Source organism: Mercenaria mercenaria, chromosome 14 (assembly GCF_021730395.1).
Source record: "Mercenaria mercenaria strain notata chromosome 14, MADL_Memer_1, whole genome shotgun sequence".
NCBI classification, from domain to species: Eukaryota; Metazoa; Mollusca; class Bivalvia; order Venerida; family Veneridae; genus Mercenaria; species Mercenaria mercenaria.
In genome coordinates, this window is record NC_069374.1 from 68,077,374 (window position 1) to 68,096,562 (window position 19,189).

The window sequence follows — 19,189 nt, forward strand, 5'->3', positions numbered from 1 at the left end:
ACTTACCATTGTTTCAATAAACATGCAAACTACTCGTACTCGTTAAACAGAGGCCATACGAAACGCTTGATTCATAGAATACCACTTATTTGAATAGCTGTAAAAAGAGGTTTTAAAGTTTATAACAGGCAAGTACGGTATTCAGTTCACATTTGAAAGAATATATTTTTAACATGATTATCATATTACAGTTTGTAAAAAAAATAGGATTCCATTTGCAATTAAGATCTGTGGATTATTTCTATAGGAATAGTGTTACTTTGTAATATAATTAGACTATATAATAATACGTAAGCATCATAACTTTAAACTTTATTCCTCTTTATGTTACACTGTTGGAAGTGTTCAAAAATTGTGTGATAAAAAGGTAAATATTTTTTAAACCAGCAAAGCGTATAAATGTAGATAGGTCCTGTTTTGGGTTTAGTGCCGTTTTTCAACAATATTTCAGTCATGTAACGCCCAACAATTAACCGAACCAGTGTTCCTGGTTTCTGTACCAGTATACTAATCTGTTCTCTGCAAGTAAATACAAATTTCAGTCATGTAACGCCGGACAGTTGACTTAACCAGTGTTCCTGGTTTCTGTATTAGTAGTTACATGTTCTCCGCAAGTAACTGCCAACGTCTCCACATAACTCAAAAGTGGAGGACGAAATGACTTTATCAATGATATTCAAAGCTAGTGTATAATTATGCTTTATTTATAACAGTAGTGTATTCTTTTTATCCAACAATTGAATTGTTGACCTCAATATCGATCCATTAGGTATAAAATTTGTACTTGCTATGTGTATATTTACATTGACAAATTGTTATTATAATATCAAATTACAGTTTAATGACAGATTTAGTTCTCGAGTAAAGCGCATTCACAACGATTTCAGTTAATTATAGAACGAAACTCAAAATTTAGTGAATTGCGCTGAAGAAATTATTAAGAAACCACATGCAAAATACCACGAGCGTTATAGTAATCTATCTAAGCATTGTGAAGTGTTCGTCAAAATGTTTTACTCGACTATTGAGGACACATAACTTTGAGTTCCATTCCCAAGAATATTCGTCCAGCCGAATGATCGATAGCGGTCAGATTTGTATACAGAAAACAAAGGGCTATTGCGTATTTTACTCAATAATGTTCAATCTATTTTCAAAATATGATTAATAATATGCTACATCTACATGTGTAAATAAATTGATCTTTAAATTTGATGGACCTACGTTAATCATTTATAATGGAATCATTTTGTCATTTTCCCCTCTTCTATTTTCTATACTGAATGTATAAAAAAAGTGTTCGGTGCGCTTCCTTTGACAAGTGGTAAAGGCATCTCATTTTGGAATCACTTGCCCCTTACTGCTATAGGTTCAAAACCTTGCTGATTAAATTTAGAATTCTTTTACGTAAGGAAATCATTCAGCTTGTTTAATTGAGGTCGATGGTTCTATTCCAAGAAACCCGTGCCTGAAATTGTGACCGGAGGGGAACCCATGGTCACCACCAAAGTCAAGCTATAAAATGGCCATATAATTCTAGAAGTGTGTCGGTTTGATTCGTTTTTCAGCAAAAGCACTTCTTCTGTTATATAAGCTGTTGGTAATGGTAGCACTGATTGTTCAGAGCGGACACAATGGTCCAGTTGTAGCACTGACTTATTATTGTGATGGCGTGACGTTAAAGTCAACGAAAAAATGTCTGATTAAGAAATCAAGGGTCGTGAGTTAATTCACCTGTTCCGCAAATGGAAGATAGGAGTCCCGTGTATGGGTGCTTTACATCTGACGCGCTAAAGAACCATGGAAGCATCTGGAATCAGAGCCTCTTCTATTGCACTACCTACCCACTAACATTATGGCCCATATGAGTTACCGGTGGTGACTATGAATAAGTATAAATACAAACAAACACACCCTTTGTCATAACTGTAACAATGTACGGAAATATTTACGGAAAGCATGTAACAGTACGCTGATACACTTACGACAAGAAAAGACGTGGTACGATAAGAAGTGACGTGGTACGACAAGAAGTGACGTGGTACGACTAGAAATGACGTGGTATGACAAGAAGTGACATGGTACGACAAGAAGTGACGTGGTTTGACAGGAAGTGACGTGGTGCGACAAGAAGTGACGTGGTACGACAAGAAGTGGTGACGTGGTATGACAAGAAATGACGTGGTACGACAAGAAGTGACGTGGTATGACAAGAAGTGACGTGGTACGACAAGATGACGTGTGACGTGGTATGACAAGATATGACGTGGTACGACAAGAAGTGACGTGGTACGACAAGAAATGACGTGTGACGTGGTATGACAAGAAATGACGTGGTACGACAAGAGATGACGTGGTACGACAAGAAATGACGTGGTACGACAAGAAATGATACTCAATATACTACTACAATTAAAGTAAATTTTCTTCTTTGCTTTCAGAGGCTAACTTACAATGAATGGCAATCAAGGCAAGTATTTCACTATGAAATATAAACTCTACTTAAATAGATTTAATATATATTGTTTGTTGGTAACTTTGTGAGGGTAACAACTGTTCACTAAAATATGAAGAAAACTAAATCACATTCACATTCAAAATTTGTGTTATATTAAACGAGTATGTATATAATGTTTGTGATATTACTTCATATTCTGATAAGAAATAAAACCATAAATTCAAAATATGATATATGTAATGAATGAATTTTGAAAAATTTCTGCTGAACAAGGAGCCTGTCTAACACGATCCCTGTTTTACAGTAGCACCTGTCGTTAACACACAGCCGGTAGGACAGGAGCAACAAGCACCAGGACAGCCAGCACTATATGGACAACCCGGGCAACAAGGTTTGTTTTCATCATCATCATCATCATCATCATCACCGCAATTTTATATCAATGAGTCTTCATCGTTCTAAATACAAATACACAATTTAAAGTATAGTGCATCTTTTAGATGTTTTACGATATTTTTATGACAGCCTGATTGAATCGGGTTCTACAGTACACTACAAGACTGATGCATTAATAAAACGTGCAGTACTATGTGTGGTCCAGAAGTGAGTGGCGCAGTTTTTCCTCTACCATTACCCTTCAATGAAATTGATTATCTGTCATACTAGATGAGACATTTAAACTTAAACCGTTATTCCATATATGTTCACTTAAAGGAACAAAACATTCACTATACATGTATTTACATGCTTTATGACATTTCATCTCGGTGTATTAGGGGCACAGCTACCACCTGTGGTATGGATGCCCAAGCCGACAGCAGGACTCTCAAATGCTTGTCCTCCGGGGCTCGAGTACCTGACTCAAGTGGACCAGATACTTATTAAACAACAAATTGAAATTATGGAGCGTAAGTAAATAATTAATTTTCTAACCCTCTCACAACAGCATTCAATGAAAATATCAGTTTCTATAACTGCATATTTCTGTCGTGGTATATATCTAATATTGCATACTTCTGTCATTACATGTTTTGATATTGCATATTTTCATTGAGTGTTCAAATTTGTGCATATTTAAGCCTTCTATGCATCCAGTTTCTAAATGTATTTATGTTACTCTATATTAGCTGAAACAACTGTTACGTATTATTGTATTAGACCTTCCTGATATTAGATAATAACTGCGCTGGTTTTATTTTCGCTAATTTTTGTGAACACATAACAACGCACTAATTCAAACACTCGCGAATGTCGATAATCATTAACTTTAACGACGAAAATAAATATATTGTCTAACAAAGCTCAATCCGTACAGTCTGCAATATTTCCGTACATCAAGGCCATATCAACGTTTCAGAGTAGACTTCTATATTGATGATAGCGCACCGTTCTTTTCTGGTACCTATACTTATTGGAACCGTTTATTGAAAACAGGAACCAATGCCTACTTTTCTACTTGAGTTATTGATCACGTGACTGTTACATTTTTAACATTAATTGCACTTTCTAAAGTGACAAATCAAGATCTTTTCGTTTTATTGCGATGTTAAGTTTTTGCCGATAGGAATCCAAATCTGTCTTTTTCTGTCTCTCTGACTTTCCCTATCTTTCCATCCATCCATCTGACATTTTTTTTTTTCAGTTTTATCCAACTGGGAAGCAGAAAACAAGTACAGAATTTTGAACACTATGGGACAACAAGTGTACTTTGCAAAAGAAGGTATGTGATGTTGTGCTTGGACTCTTTTATGTACTAATAGATTATCATTGTATAAAAAAGTATATCATTTCTTTCCGCGTGTTTGTTTAAGAAAAGTGGATATCTTAAGTATAGTACATTTATAGTATAATAATAAGTAGATATTTTTATCTTTGTCGGCGCGTGTGCGCTATTTTCATGGGATAACGCCTGAATATTGCAAAACATGTCATTTTAAGTGTTACCACAGACAACGTAAATTGTCATATTTCATCTTTATGTTCCAATGTTACGACGGACTGTGTAAGATATCATATATATCGTTACCACAGACAATGTAAGATATAAAAATATAAGTCACAAACAGGTAAATAGTTTTCCCTATATATTCTATATAAAACTGACATTTTTTAAAGAGCAACCAAACATAGCTAGACCCATTTCAAAGAACAAATCCTTACCTCATTTTAAAGAGTTATGATAAAATTGATATAAAATAAAGAGAAAAGTAGGGGGTCATGTATCTTCTAAGAGAGATTTCTCTGGTTACATTTGCTTACTGTAAAATCACATCAAAATCACACTGCTGTGACCTGGAAGTACTACTCATACTAAAATTGAGCTTCACTTCACCAAATACAACCTGTTCTCCCATTTTTCCTACCAAAATGTCAAAAATACATCCACAATGAAATTTAAACAGAAACTAGCTTTAATTTAGACATCTGTTGCCATGCCAAGTGAAAAATTAATGTTCAAAAACCTGTTCGCCATTACGGACCATTATTAGACCAGATGGCTCCCACGCTGGTTCCTTTGCTATAGTTAGGCCTATAATGGTCAGATTCCAGTTTTGCCACATATTTTCGCGACTTCAAATATAAATAATTCGATAAAACACTTCACTTTTTTCTAGCGTTTAAATGTATAAATAAGTAATGGATAAATTCTTGAATACCCATGTAATAATGTTCCAGCTGTGTCTGTTTTTAGAATCAGATGCATGTCACAGACAGTGCTGTCGTGGAAACAGAGGGTTCACAATGCACGTGACAGACAACTTGGGAAATGTGAGATTGTGTCTTTTATACACTTGTTGTTCTGTTTTGTATCTTTTTAATTGCTTTTGTTGTTGTTAAATAAACTTAAACCATTGTCTAGGCTTAGGTAGAGTTAAAGGAAAAAAGTTTCTAACTTAGAATTGTTCATATGTCATTCGTTATTATACAAAAGAGCACGTTTAGTCACTTCCATCATGAGCAAAGGGTGATAAGGTGTAACATGGCGATTATTGTTCTTCCTGAATTCGCGTGCGCAGTCCTTAATCAATACGTTGTAAAGGCGTCTGCTTTCTGAGAGCTATTTTCCTTTTCTTAAAATTTGTTATTTCTACCAATTAATATCTCAGCCATTACTTTTTCAGAAATTTAGATAAGTTCAAGAATGAATTGCTAATCCAGGGAATAAAAGTACACAGGACCTCTTATTGTTGTGTTTGTTAAGTAAATTTGACTTATTTACATTTTACGCAACAAGTATAAAACCTTCATTTTTCCTTCCTGTATTTCAGGAGGTTATAAGGCTCGAACGTGAGTTCCGGTGCTGGAGGGACTCGGCCTGGTGCGCATGCTCAGATTGCTGCGCGCACCGCATTACCGTCGAAGCTCCCGTCGGCACGGTCATAGGATACGTGAGGCAGAAGTAAGATCTCAGAACAAGTCTTATTCATAAACATGTATAATTTAAAGACCACGTTTGATATCTGCTCACATGAAACAAACTAATAAAAACCCTGCACGTAAATGTACTAAATGGCCTACAAATGTGAAATCTTGAAAACAATCTCTCAGATGCATGACCCGTAATAACAATCGACAATTTCCGGCCGTTTGCGCATTCTTCGTAAGGGATTTCGGCATTCTTCTGTTGTTAAGCAACACAGTTTCTGTTTTGCCCGAGGGATGCCGAAATCGCATAAGAAGGATACGTAATCGCACGGAAATTGCCGATTGTCATTACGGGCACATGGCCTTAATTTCAACAGATAAACGTTAGGCTGCTGTAGATTAACCATGTAGATAGACCTGAGGTAGTTTGAAAGAAAACATCCATACCAACCGTTCCATGTGGGGAAGTATTTGCTCTTCCAATGTGCTGTCACAAAGGATTGTGGTTTGGGAGGAAGGACCCTATACACAAAAACAGTAATTAGAACAGCTAACGCACGATTCCAAACTTGTAGATATATAATGTTCATATTTCTTTAACATACGTGAGTTCGAGCCGTGAAATGTTGGAGTAAGATTCCAGATAAGCATCTGGGCGTTATTTCAGGAACCTGTGTAGAATCAACGAACTTATGCAAGCCAGCTGGTTGGCGTCCTTAAATAAAGACCCCTGCGAGAGCTCGAACACAATGAAGTGAAAAAATACGGATAGATACGTGTATACATCATCAAAGTCTTGTTTCGTTTTCATGATATTCACAACATATGTATCGATATACGACATGAAGTATTACATATCTCTAAAATGTCTTCACGGAAATAGTACCTTATTAAGCTATATAAAACAGTTTTACATGTTACACTTTGTTTCACATTTTTTTACTAGTTTCTTTCACAGAAACAGCAGTACTTGAAACCAAAGTAAGTACTGCTGTTTCTGTTTGAATGGCCCTTTGTAATTGAAGAAGTACGGTTACCTTTTTTCTAATTAGATTAATTATTTTGAGACCCAGCTTCTGTATTCCTACATATGCAATTATGGACGCAGATGAAAATGAGCGTCTTTATATAAGTGGACCTTGTTGTGTTTGTCAAGGCTGTCCCTGTGATGTCAATTTTACGGTAAGTCGTTTGCCGAGTTCGTTCATGCGACAAGAGTTTCACGGTAAGTCGTTGACAGCGCAGCGCCTTTCTTTGCGGCGTAGATTTTATGGTAAAGTCGTTTGCAGCTGTTTTCTATGTGACTTCATGCTTGCAGATGTCCTTGAGACGTGGTTTTTCATGTTAAATTTCCGTCGGTGTCCCTATGACGTGGATTGCGCAGTAAGTCGTTTGTCAATTTGTCTACGTGAGTCGATTTTATGGTAAGTCGTTTGTCACTGTTGTCGATAGGATAAGTCGTTTGTTATTATTTCCCTGTGACGTCGACTGTACGGATAGTCCCTGTGATGTCAATTTCACGGTGAGTCTTTTGCAATTGTACGGAAAGTCGTTTGCCATGGGTGTCCATGTGATGCCGACAGTACAGAAGGTATTTTGTCATAGTTGTTTAATTCTGTGACGTCGACTTCATGGTAAGTCGTTTGCATCAGATGTCTTTGTGATATGTCTAGTTGACAGCTATTCGTTGTCCCGGCGTTGTCGACATCACAGAAAGTTGTTTGCCTCAGATGTCACACTGACGTTGACAGTTCAGTGCAATGACATTTTTGTCCCTGTCATTAGATCACCACGGTTTTCTCTCAAGCTCCTCAAAGTGGTTACCTTCCCTCGCGTTTATCATAACCGCGATTCATGTGCCGTAAGGGGAAGTAATCGCTTCGGGGGAATTTGGCTGTCTCTATGACTGAAACCTTTAGGTAAGTCTTTTTTTTTTGTAATGTGATTTTGACTCCAAAGCGCCTATTATATTGACATACGCTGAAGTTGACTATGTTCAACCCTAAGGCATCTTCCAACTTTGAACATTTTGTTGTTCTATGTTATTTAGTACATTTCATATATATTTTCTTCTCACTACTGAAACATTCTAAAATCACTCTAAACAATTTTCTGACCAATCACAATCGCTTTTTAATGATGTCATATCACGTTTTGTTCAGGTGCACTCAGCAACAGACGGGGACACTGACGTTGGTAAAATTCAAAAGCAATGGTCGAATGTCCTTCAGGAAATGTTCACACAAGCCGACAATTTTGGCGTGACATGTGAGTTGTGATAATAAAGTATTATTGTAATTCTATTGTAATTTTAGATAGAACACAAACAAAACAAAAATCACTTCTTTACTTTTTTATCAAGACATTTTTTTCAAGGAAAAGACTTCAAGATATGTCTGGCTAGATTTAGAAATAAGATAAATACATCGTGAGAAATATTTCCTACTTAAGCTTAACACTCTTCAGTTAATTTATAGTATTACAGTCAAACTTCATTCGCTCGAACTTGACGGAACCGGCAACATTTGAGCCGCGCCATGAGAAAACCAACATAGTGGCTTTGCGACCAGCATGGATCCAGACCAGCCTGCGCATCCGCGCAGTCTGGTCAGGATCCATGCTGTTCGCTAATGGTTTCTATAATTGGAAAAGGCCTTGAAAGCGAACAGCATGGATCCTGACTAGACTGCGCGGATGCGCAGGCTGTTCTGGATCCATGCTGGTCGCAAAGCTACTATGTTGGTTTTCTCATGGCGCGGCTCATTTGTTCGAGTTATCAGTAGTTCGAATCACCAGGGAGTTTGCATGGACCTGACGGCGAGTTCGAGCCAACAAAGTTTGAATGCATTTGATAATGGTAATTGTCAAAACACAATTTTAATGGAATATTCCATCTAGTAGATTTGTTTTGCATGTAAATACAATATCATTTTGTTTTATTTAGTTCCCATGGATTTGGATGTTAAAATGAAAGCAATCATGATTGGCGCAACATTTCTAATTGTAAGTATCAAATTAAATTTTAACTTATTTTTTTACAGTATCTTAAATAATCAGCAAGATGTCACGAATCCCGTAGCATAACATAAAATACGTGCTTGCAGTATCGTATATGTTAATCTTTTCCACTAAGAAACATATTCACCGGAATAAATACATGGAAGTCATTTTCTCAGGACACTAAAAATCGCATAAAACATTTGCAAGGATAAAGAATTTGAAATGAATATCGCTTCACAAATCGGTCCTAGCTTAACATAGAAACATATATCCAGCGATGCTTATTAAGTTATGCAGAAACTGAAAGTAACGTATTTAGACAGAAACAACGTTTCAGATATTAAGCTTTTACACAACACTTTTCTTTCAATCTTGCAGGATTTCCTGTTCTTTGAGGTACCGCAGAATAGGCATGGTAATCGCCGACGTCAACGGATGATGGTAGGGAGGATGCACTGATGCAAATCGAAACTTGAAAATAAGTGCGACGAAACTGTGATCAATGTTTCGGCAGAAAAGCAAAAACAATATCCACTGATTTTGTAGAAAATAACTCTTCCGAAACTGTTGGACCAAATGCTACCTGTTTTATATTTCTGGAAGTGATTCCTCTTTACTGGAAATGAAACTCTGCTTGTAACTTGTTTGAAATTTTATAAACATTTTGAAGTGCAATCATTCTGTTCTTATATTTAGTGTTTGTTAAAATCAATTTCAAATGTTTATGTAAAAACTAATAGAATTATTTAGTGATGAACTTTCTCGCAGCTGTAAAAAAAATTCATTGTTACGATTTTTTATCAGTTGTGCTGTCAGGTACAGATAAAGTACTGCGCATGCAACTCTATTATTTTACACAAAGATTTGTTTTTGTCGTCGTTCACAGTAAACACGTATTAAATGGCTTTTCGGTCAATAGTCAGAACTATTGCCCGAGGTCCAAATGACAGAGGTTAAATAGTTCTGACTGCTGACCGGCTAACGATTCAATAAGTATATTTTTACATGACATCAGAAATAATTTTTAGTATTAACTTCTTTTTTTTCAACTTTTGACTCTTTACCATGAACTATGCACCGGTCAATATCACAAACTATAGTCCAGGAATTTATATAAAATCATGTTATTTATATTATTTGATAAACTCTATTCGTCTTACTAAGCACGTCAAGCTCAAAGTTTACCGTGCTGATGCATTATATGAGAGTGAAGTTTTGTTTAGGTTTGGGTTGACCCTCCTAAACAGGAGTGGAATACACTCGTGTAAGACAGAAAGTTTGCTGGCTTGAGCAACTTCAGTATAGTTCTACTGTGTTGTCTGTTCATGCCTGAAATAATGCTTGGAGGGACACTGGATGTCCACCTTAACTTATAAGACAGGCGGAAACGCACTGTGTAACTTAACTCAAACAGGGCTGGAAACCTTTGTGATATGTTTTGTATTTTAAACTTTACTTTTTTTTATTCTGTAATATACTTATTTACTGTAATACACGAAATTTTCTGAATATGCATTTGCCTGTAGTGGTTACTGTTTATTTGTCGATGCATGTTTTTCTTACGGCTATTATTCCTTTTTTTCCCCCTAAACAAAAGCGAAACAAACTTTTCACATTCTTGGAAATATGGATACTTCATGTTCGTTTCATATCACTTCATAAAGTATAAACATGCCAAATGCCATTGTTCTAAAAATTCCGACGTTATTCAACTGTATGTGTGTGTTGTGTTTGTGTTCGGGTTTAACGTCTTTTTCAACAATTTTTCAGTCATATAAACGACGGTGTCTGCTTGTAGCAGTGATCACAATGCCCAACTTTATAGTGCTGCCTCACTGGAATATCACGCCGTAGACACGTGACATGATACCTCATCCAGTCACATTATACTGACACCGGGCTGACCAGTCCTAGCACTACCCTCTTAATGCTGAGCGCCAAGCGATGAAGCTACTAGTACCATTTTTTACGTCTTTGGCATGACGCGGCCGGGGATCGAACCCACGACCTCCCGCTCTCGAAGCGGACGCTCTACCAATAGGCTACCGAGGCGGTTTATTCAACTGTAAGAACACGCCTTGAGCTGTATTTACAGATATTTATATAGTATTCAAAAAGTAACTACCAATATTAATGTGAATTTATTAATTTACGCGAGTGGAACTTGGAAGTGAAACTATTACATGCGCATGCCAAAAAGGTGAAACTATTACAGATGCATGTGTACATCATTTACTGATATTAAAACGTCAATGGACCAGTTTGATACTATAGTTTAAAATTGTTACAATTAAAGGATATGACGTAATGTTTTAATTTATTTTTAATGAGCATGGTTCTGTTGGGATAACGCATGGTTTTTCTGCAGAATCTCGAGGGACCAACGATTCCCCGAGGGATTCTGAAGATGTTATAACACGAAAAGAACATGCGCTGACGCAATTCTAGCATAAAACGCGTAAAAACCAAGTAAATGAATATATTGTCCCTCAACGTCATTACATTTCCATGAAATGCGCGGTAAGGCTTACGTTGTTTTTTCACATTGACGTCATTTCCTTTTGAATTATCCGTTTTAGGGCCGTAATACGTTTACGCTTTACTATGGAACGCGCATATATAAAAAGGTGTGAGCGCGAGAATCTCTCTGTTAACACATGTTTTCTTTCTATCCTGAAAAGTGACAATAACAGCAGTTTTATGCTAGAATTCTAGTTTCAAAATGGCACAGAAAGGTTAGAGAAAATGTTGTTAATAATATAACTACTTCTTCACCTCCTGTCACTCTTCCATTGAAGCATTCAAAGAGCGTTCGATCACATGTGCGGAAACGCCTGCTGTTTCTTACTATACTACAGGATATTAGTTTGGTGTTCAAACTAGGACAATGTATTGTTTGTAAGCTTAATTAATTATAGCCGCCTGGGCGACTCTTTCATGAGACAGTGAGTAAATTTTAGTTTTAGTGTTGTGCAAGATACAGAAGACGCTAAGGTTCCAGGCGTTTCCTTGATTCTTTTGCGTGCAAGATGTAAAGCACTTGTGCACAGGACCCTTATCCAAACGCTCGTAATTTAAGCTAGTGGAGCCGGTGCTCCAACTCATGGCCCTGATTTCGTAGTTAGTTTTACCGTTAAGTGGTTTTCAAGTTATTAGGTGGAAAATGTTTTCAAAATTAACTCCCCACCTCCCTGACCTTGACCTTCAAAAGTTGAATGCCCTTGATCAAGTGGTTCTCAAGTTATTGGTTTAAAACCGTTTTCAAAGTTCGGGCCCTGTGACCTTTGACCTACTGATCCTAAAACAATAGGGGTCATTTACTTTATACGTCTAATCATGCTATCAAATCTATAGGTTCTGGGTCAAGTGGTTCTTAAATTATTGGATGGAAACTGTTTTCAATCAAATCTTAGGGTCCGTCTGACCATGACCTTTGACCTATGACCAGACACCTAAAACATTAGGGGTTATCTACTTTATAAGCATAATCAAGCTACCAGGTACGAAGGTTCTGGGTCGAGTGTATAGACTAACTCCTAGACTCTGATGTGCTCAAATTACGTATTACCTTGTGAATAAACAAAAAAGGAGATTGTTTTTCAAGTAATCGCATGTCTCCCACCAATTACCATGCAGAAATTGTAAATGCAACAAGCTAAGGGCAATAACTCCAGGGAAAATCACTAAATCAGTATAGTCCAACTACTCGGTAGAGGTAACTCCTGTGAGGTTTGGTGGATTTCCAACCAGTGGCACCGGAAAGAAGCACAGATCAAAGAATTTGAAAACTCATGACTCCGCTGAATATAAATTAATCAGAATTTAGCGATAATATGCACAACTACGCTTTACACTAATTACTCGTGAGGTTTGGTGAAATTCAGCCTGATTGTACACAGCAAGTAGTGTAAATACTGAAAAATATGACAATCCGAGGCCAGTGACTCTGCTGAAATCCACTGTACCGGAACATGCGTATGACATATGTATAACCACGCTTGGCACTGATAACATCTGTTAGTATTTCACTAGGTGAAAATCTGCCCAATGGTGTAAAAGACATTGCCAAAATATCATAAAATGTAACAATTAAGGGGCCATAAACTCCCCTGGAAGTCACTGAACCTTAATATGCCGATAATAGGCATAACAAGAGTTGTCACTTATGACTGGTTAACTTTCAGATGTATGCTAGTGCATGTCGCGATAAAAGAACGTCAACAAAGGTGAGTGTCATCATATTATTTTTTTTTTGTATTTTTACAAGCATTGTATCGAATATCAAGTCAGGGGATGGTAAAGGATGTAGATTTGATTTAACTTTACAGAGAACTTAAAGTTCGCCAATTCATTCTCGATTTGTGGTCGTGGCGATGTTTACCAGCAAGCTGATTTAGCGGTGAACTGGACCGTTTCGTCATGAAAACACTTTTATTGTCATTTTGATATTCATTACATTACTTGTAAAAATACAAAAAAGACGATGGCGCTCGCTTTTGTTGGCGTTCTTTTATCGTGACATACACTAGCTCGGAAGTTGCGACAGAACGATCATTACCGTATACCTCTGAAAGAGGTAGCTCCGAGTGTTGTTTACCAGGCGTGTCTATGGTTTGGTAAAAAATCCGCATTATTTGGGACTACAATCACAAAACAAAATGTAAAATACATCCATTTTACTTTCAAATGCAATATACACAAACTATAAAAACAATTCGAGCTTTTTGATGTATCTATATGTCTTGTTCATTAAATTAATGTTTTAACGAATGGCTTATAATGGGCACGGCTCCAATTAATCTTTTAAATCGGGATACCGGGCAATACTTCAAAATCCCGTTTGGGCAATCCCTTAAGCATAACAAATATATATAAAATCACTAATATAGTTCAGCAAATAGTAAGCAAATGTCATTTAACACATCCCGTTAACAAACCCAATGTATTATAAAATCCACCAATAGTGTACAGCAAATAGTCAACAATTGTCATTCGTCACAAATTTTGGCAAACTCCAAACGAGTCCATACAAATCACACTGATGCTTTATGCGATAAGGCCCTGGGAAACAGGGGCATTATCACCGGCATCGGTTTAAAACGATTCGCCGGCCGCCACAGGCCTCCTACTGAAGGCTGGGCAGAAGTCCCCAAGCGAATCTCCCTACTGAGAAAAAAAATTAGCCGTGCCCAGCCTTAAATTGTGTGTCTAGCAGTGGTGTCCCCTTCTTATACAGTTTCTTATGCTGATCAATTTGCTCAAAAATAAATCATTGCCCGTGGACGACAAATGCACCCTATCTGCATTAAACTCGCTTTGGAACTTCGTATTGAGATCGATATAAGAGTGTAAAACGTAATATTCCCCCGATTGAAGAACCCACTTTGCCCCGTTACCGTATGAATTTGTGCGCTTGCAGTTAACACGCGTGTTCCATTGCAGACAAAGTCCCAAACTGTGCACAGAGTTATCTTTCATAGAATAAGCATCAGCCACTAGATCTATTTAAAATCGGCAAAATTTAGTTATTTCAGTCGTTCAGACATGATTACAAGCATAATGAGGATTCAATTGGCGAAATGAAAATATTTCTAAATAGCAAATTTATTATTGTGCTTGTCTTGTGAAATATAGATCTACGATATGTAATGTCGGGAGCACATTGCAGTACCTGAAGAAAGTCACCCACCGACTTACATTAACGATTCGTTTTTCGTCATTGGTGACGTCACAGCTAAATATTACATCACTATCATAGGGGATAGCAGATAATCGGAAAAGCGTTTTTGGCTAATTCTTAGTGTATTAGCTAGCGCAGTACTGTTTGTATATTTACCACGATCTAAAGTAAAATGGCCAAAAATTGAAAACAAAACAGATCTTTAGAGATATCAATTCATATTATATTCTCTTGTGCCGTTTCCTTCATGAACACCCGGAATAAAGTGTGGCGAACAAATCGATCACGCCTTCTAAACATACTGTGCTATGTTTATAAATGCATATAAATGTATTTAGGTAGTTCTGCACGTTTGAAAAACCGGAAGTGATGGCGTAACATCATTTATACGGAAAACGTAGAATATAGCCTGGATTCGGCGTACGGAAATGAAAATCATTTTATGAATTAATCGAAATCTGTGAGTAAATTTATTACAATGACACTGCTGCTAAATTTCTAAAGTCAAAATATGGCATTAAAACATATGACAAGTTAAATAATTCAAAATAATGTCTTAAAAATAGCGTGAAATGACCGGTTCATTTTAATCATGGTCAAATATCTTAAAAATAAGCACACGGACCTATAAATCTTATTTCATCAAATTATAGGCCATGACTTTATTTACAACTGTGAGAAGTTTCATCAAAATCTACATTGTAGAAAACTTTCTATTCACGAAAATGTCCTGAAAGCTATGATTTTCCCATAGACTCCCATTATGAAATATTACGCGAGGTCCATATTTTTCAAATCAGTGTAGCAAAAAATCAAACACACGACCCTACCCTTTTTATTTGTTGAATATTCTAGGTATATTCTGAAGTTTTGAAAAATCAGAGTTTAATCAAATTCTACATTGTAGAAAAGATTTCGATCCAAACGTGCAGAACTACCTTAATAATTGCTTTTTTACAGTTTTTAAAGCAGAACATGTCAACATAACGTTTCTGTTCACGAGATAAATGTAATACCAAAAACAAATCAAAATATTTGTTTCGTTTTTCGTACTGAGAAGCTTATAATCTATATTCTCATGATTTAATTAATTTACATTGATTTAATTTTTACAGATTTTATTAATTATTATTGATGACGCCCGTTTTCAGACGTTTTTAGATGTAATATCAGACTGAAATGAAATGAAAGTGATAACTGTGTCACGAGTACCAGGTTTCTGTGCTTTTCAACCCAAAATTCGGACCTTCAGGCTGTTTGCACGCAGGAAAGAATCCATTACGTATTATGAATGAGCAAACCGCCCATTTTACTGTTGGTGCTGTCATTTAATGCTCAAAATTATGAATAGATATACTAGATCTAAACCAAATTATTGTCACTAAACCAAAGTTACTAACCATTAACGAGTTATTCGAATCTTAACGAATCAGAATCAAATATTTCGTACACACACAGTAATTAACTTATGAACTTTACAGAAGAACGGGACTTCGAACGTAACTTTTATAAGCTACAGATTTCCACCTTAACGGACACCACTTTAATAACTTCTTCGGTCAAACCTAGTCCCGCAGCATTTGTTACGTGAGTTTTTGTATAACTGCAGATAACTAGTTCCTAGTACTGGTTTGCTATCAAAATAAATGAGCAAAGGCCTTACGACCTCAGAATTTAATTTAATAAAATCTGGAAAGTAGATCCCTCGGAAGCACCAAGAACAAGGCAAACAGTGGAAATTGCATACTCGGTTTGATTGAGTCTGTTCATGAGCAGTAATGGAAAATGCAACACTGCCCACGCCCCCCAGCACCGGCTTAAGCAGTATTCAATCTTTAAATCTAAATGAGTTGAAATCAATGATCCCGAAGGACCAGAAAATATAACAACACTGAGATGAAGTAGGGGCGACTTTTTACGGCCGCCACACAGCACTTAACACCCGCTGTTGTGAAGTAAATAAAATCTGGAAAGTAGATCCCTAAGTCCTCAACTAATGCCTTATTATATCTATCATTCACAAAATTACATTTCTATTGGCCAAAATATGCCCCCAAAGACAGTTTGCCACCACTTCCAGTTGAAGTAACAAGCTGCCCCGAATTCAGCGCCATCAGCAATTTCCGTGAAAAATATTATATCAGTTTAACTGTATAACCATATTCGAGGTGAGATATATTCCAAAAAAAAACAAAACAGGGAAACAGGCGCGCGTAAACGACCATTACGTCAGACGTGTTGTGACGTTAGGAAGACGCACACGACATAAAGTTCTATTTTTACTTTATTTCTTGTTTTATAATGTTATGAAATTTTCATTAAGTGTAAAACAATTTGAATCGAGAAATATACAATAAAGAACAAAGTGCGACAACAATTTTCATCCTGTTTTAAGCAAACAACTTAAAATCCATACACAATGTACAAGTAGACCGTCACAAAAACAGTGACTCTCACTGACAGAATCAATTATTCCATCGGTTAGCATAAAATGGATAACTATATTTACTCTGAATATGTACTACATTTCATTAAACAGTTCATGAAACTTGGGCCAAATATGCAAGTATGCCTTCCTTTCAATGAACAACCGACCATGGTAGAATATTTGTAATAACCCCATCATTGCGTCAAACAGCCGTATGATAAAAGTCCTACTAGACCTCATGATACTGTTTATGAAAGTGAACAAAATTGTAATTCATGAAGGGTAACCGTGCTTTGACACAAAAATGACTTAAGTAACCCCAAAAACTTTTGTTTGCAGAACCCTTTTGATCTTTACTGGTGTTAATCCAAGACTCAAAAATACAAGAATTGTCGCTGTGACAGGACTAAGTGATTTTTCTCCACTATTGGAATAAGTCCTTGCAAACCTGTTCATATCAACTGTTACAGTCGAGCAGAATTTTATTATCATAAGACTTATATGAAATCATTCAGGTAGATTTTGCGATATGTAATGATAAGTTAGCTACCAGGCAAAGAAAAAAATTAGAAACCGTTCCCAACAGAGCACAATAAATACTTAGGCCCACTGCCAGACACTAAAGAAAATAATACTTTTACCCACTTGAGAGCCTAGCAAGTAAAAATTCCCGAAAAAGGAGGGAAGCAGCTTTAAATGCATATTTGATGTCTCGTTTCGGAAAAAAGAACTGAATTGCCAAGCCTAGAAACCTTGTCGGCTACTTTGTCTTTGTGTTTTGCTTCGTAAGTTTTCCTGGAACACCAATTATATAGTTCAATTTAAAGCCAAAACTGAAACCAATCAGTAAAATGTTTTATTCGTTCTATTAGGGTAAATAACCAACTGCTTAATTCCGTTTTATTGATTAGACCGTTTAACGATATATGACCATTTTGTGTCGGTTCGCCGTAAAATCCAACTCACTCACTCACTAGACCGTTTAAATCTTTGGGACTAGATCTACTTCCATTACAAGACAAACATAATGTGTATACGGACAGCTAAATTTGAAGTATACAGTAACACTGTCTGAAATTGAAGTAAAAACATTACTTTTAAGTTTTAATTGTTTTAAACACAAGCATTGTGCGCAGCGGTTGTGGTATGTTTATGTACATGAGCCACTTGCAAAGTTCGTTACCAAAACATAAACAGTGAGTGGTCCATTGAAATTCTATAACGACGTTGATCGTCATATTCTTACAATTCCAACCTGCTAGATTCTTATACGCTTTGCACCGGATCATATTAGCTCTGTGTTTATATAGATCTATATGTAGGCCTAATAACCTCCTTCATATTTCATTGATGGCATACTAAGTAAATACTATCTAAACTAGATCTATAAAGGCATTGTTCCATGTTTCTATAGACATTATTTTTTGTGACTTTAATTTTGGTCTAAACATGAGCTCGCCAGACAACCTGACTCTCGAACTGGCACCAGATCTAATAAATTAGCTAAGTCTATTTAGATCCACATTCCTACCACAATCTTAATAGATTTACAGCTTCTGAGATTTTAAACCTAACTAGTATGTACAATAAGAACTGGTCAGAACATAAACAAAATCGAGATCACCTTTATCAGAACCAATATTGCGACCAACATCACTGTTCCCATTGCCACACTTGGACCCCATCGGCTTTTCCATCATGTGCTGATTTGCCCTACGTAAGTACGTTTCTTCCAGTGTTGCCCGTGCCATCATTTCCACCATCCTCAATCACAGGCAATCGGCGTGTGACTTTGACCCCTTATGAATGATGGACCCCCACCCTGTTCTCTACAACCCAGATCCCCAACTCTACAACCCCCCATAGCATTATAAACCATCATAGCAACAAACATAATAACAGAAAAACACATTTCCAAAAAAAAAAAAAAAAAAAAAAATATATGCTATATATATTTTTATATATACATTTTTTTTTTTTTTGGAAATGTGTTCTTCTGTGATTATGTTTGTTGCTATGATGGTTTATAATGCTATGGGGGTTGTAGAGTTGGGGATCTGGGTTGTAGAGAACAGGGTGGGGGTCCATCATTCATAAGGGGTCAAAGTCACACGCCGATTGCCTGTGTCCTCAATCAAAGGCCGCTTCTCAGCAGGGATACTCAAGTCAAGCTCTTTCACCCTTTTTTCTAAACGTTGCCTCCGCTTCATAAATATCTAAGGCCGCTTCTCTCTAGGGATACACAAGTCAAGCTCTT

At 36.6% G+C, this 19,189-nt stretch overlaps 1 protein-coding gene across 2 annotated transcripts; it reads left to right on the forward strand.

The window, feature by feature from the left end:
* The first annotated feature begins 140 nt into the window (after nt 1-140).
* Nucleotides 141-10,339, forward strand: LOC128548559 (phospholipid scramblase 1-like). 2 transcript variants are annotated; one of them, XM_053523794.1, is made up of 11 exons: nt 141-367; nt 2,442-2,470; nt 2,763-2,849; nt 3,235-3,366; nt 4,101-4,178; nt 5,151-5,227; nt 5,728-5,858; nt 6,892-7,006; nt 7,987-8,092; nt 8,769-8,827; nt 9,203-10,339. In XM_053523794.1, the coding sequence occupies exons 2-11, from the start codon at nt 2,455-2,457 to the stop codon at nt 9,281-9,283; spliced, it is 882 nt and encodes a 293-aa protein (XP_053379769.1). In that variant the 5' UTR covers nt 141-367; nt 2,442-2,454; the 3' UTR covers nt 9,284-10,339. The 2 variants fall into 2 exon arrangements, with proteins under 2 accessions (XP_053379769.1, XP_053379771.1); XM_053523796.1 differs by having other exon boundaries at nt 165-290.
* Nucleotides 10,340-19,189: the final 8,850 nt, after the last annotated feature.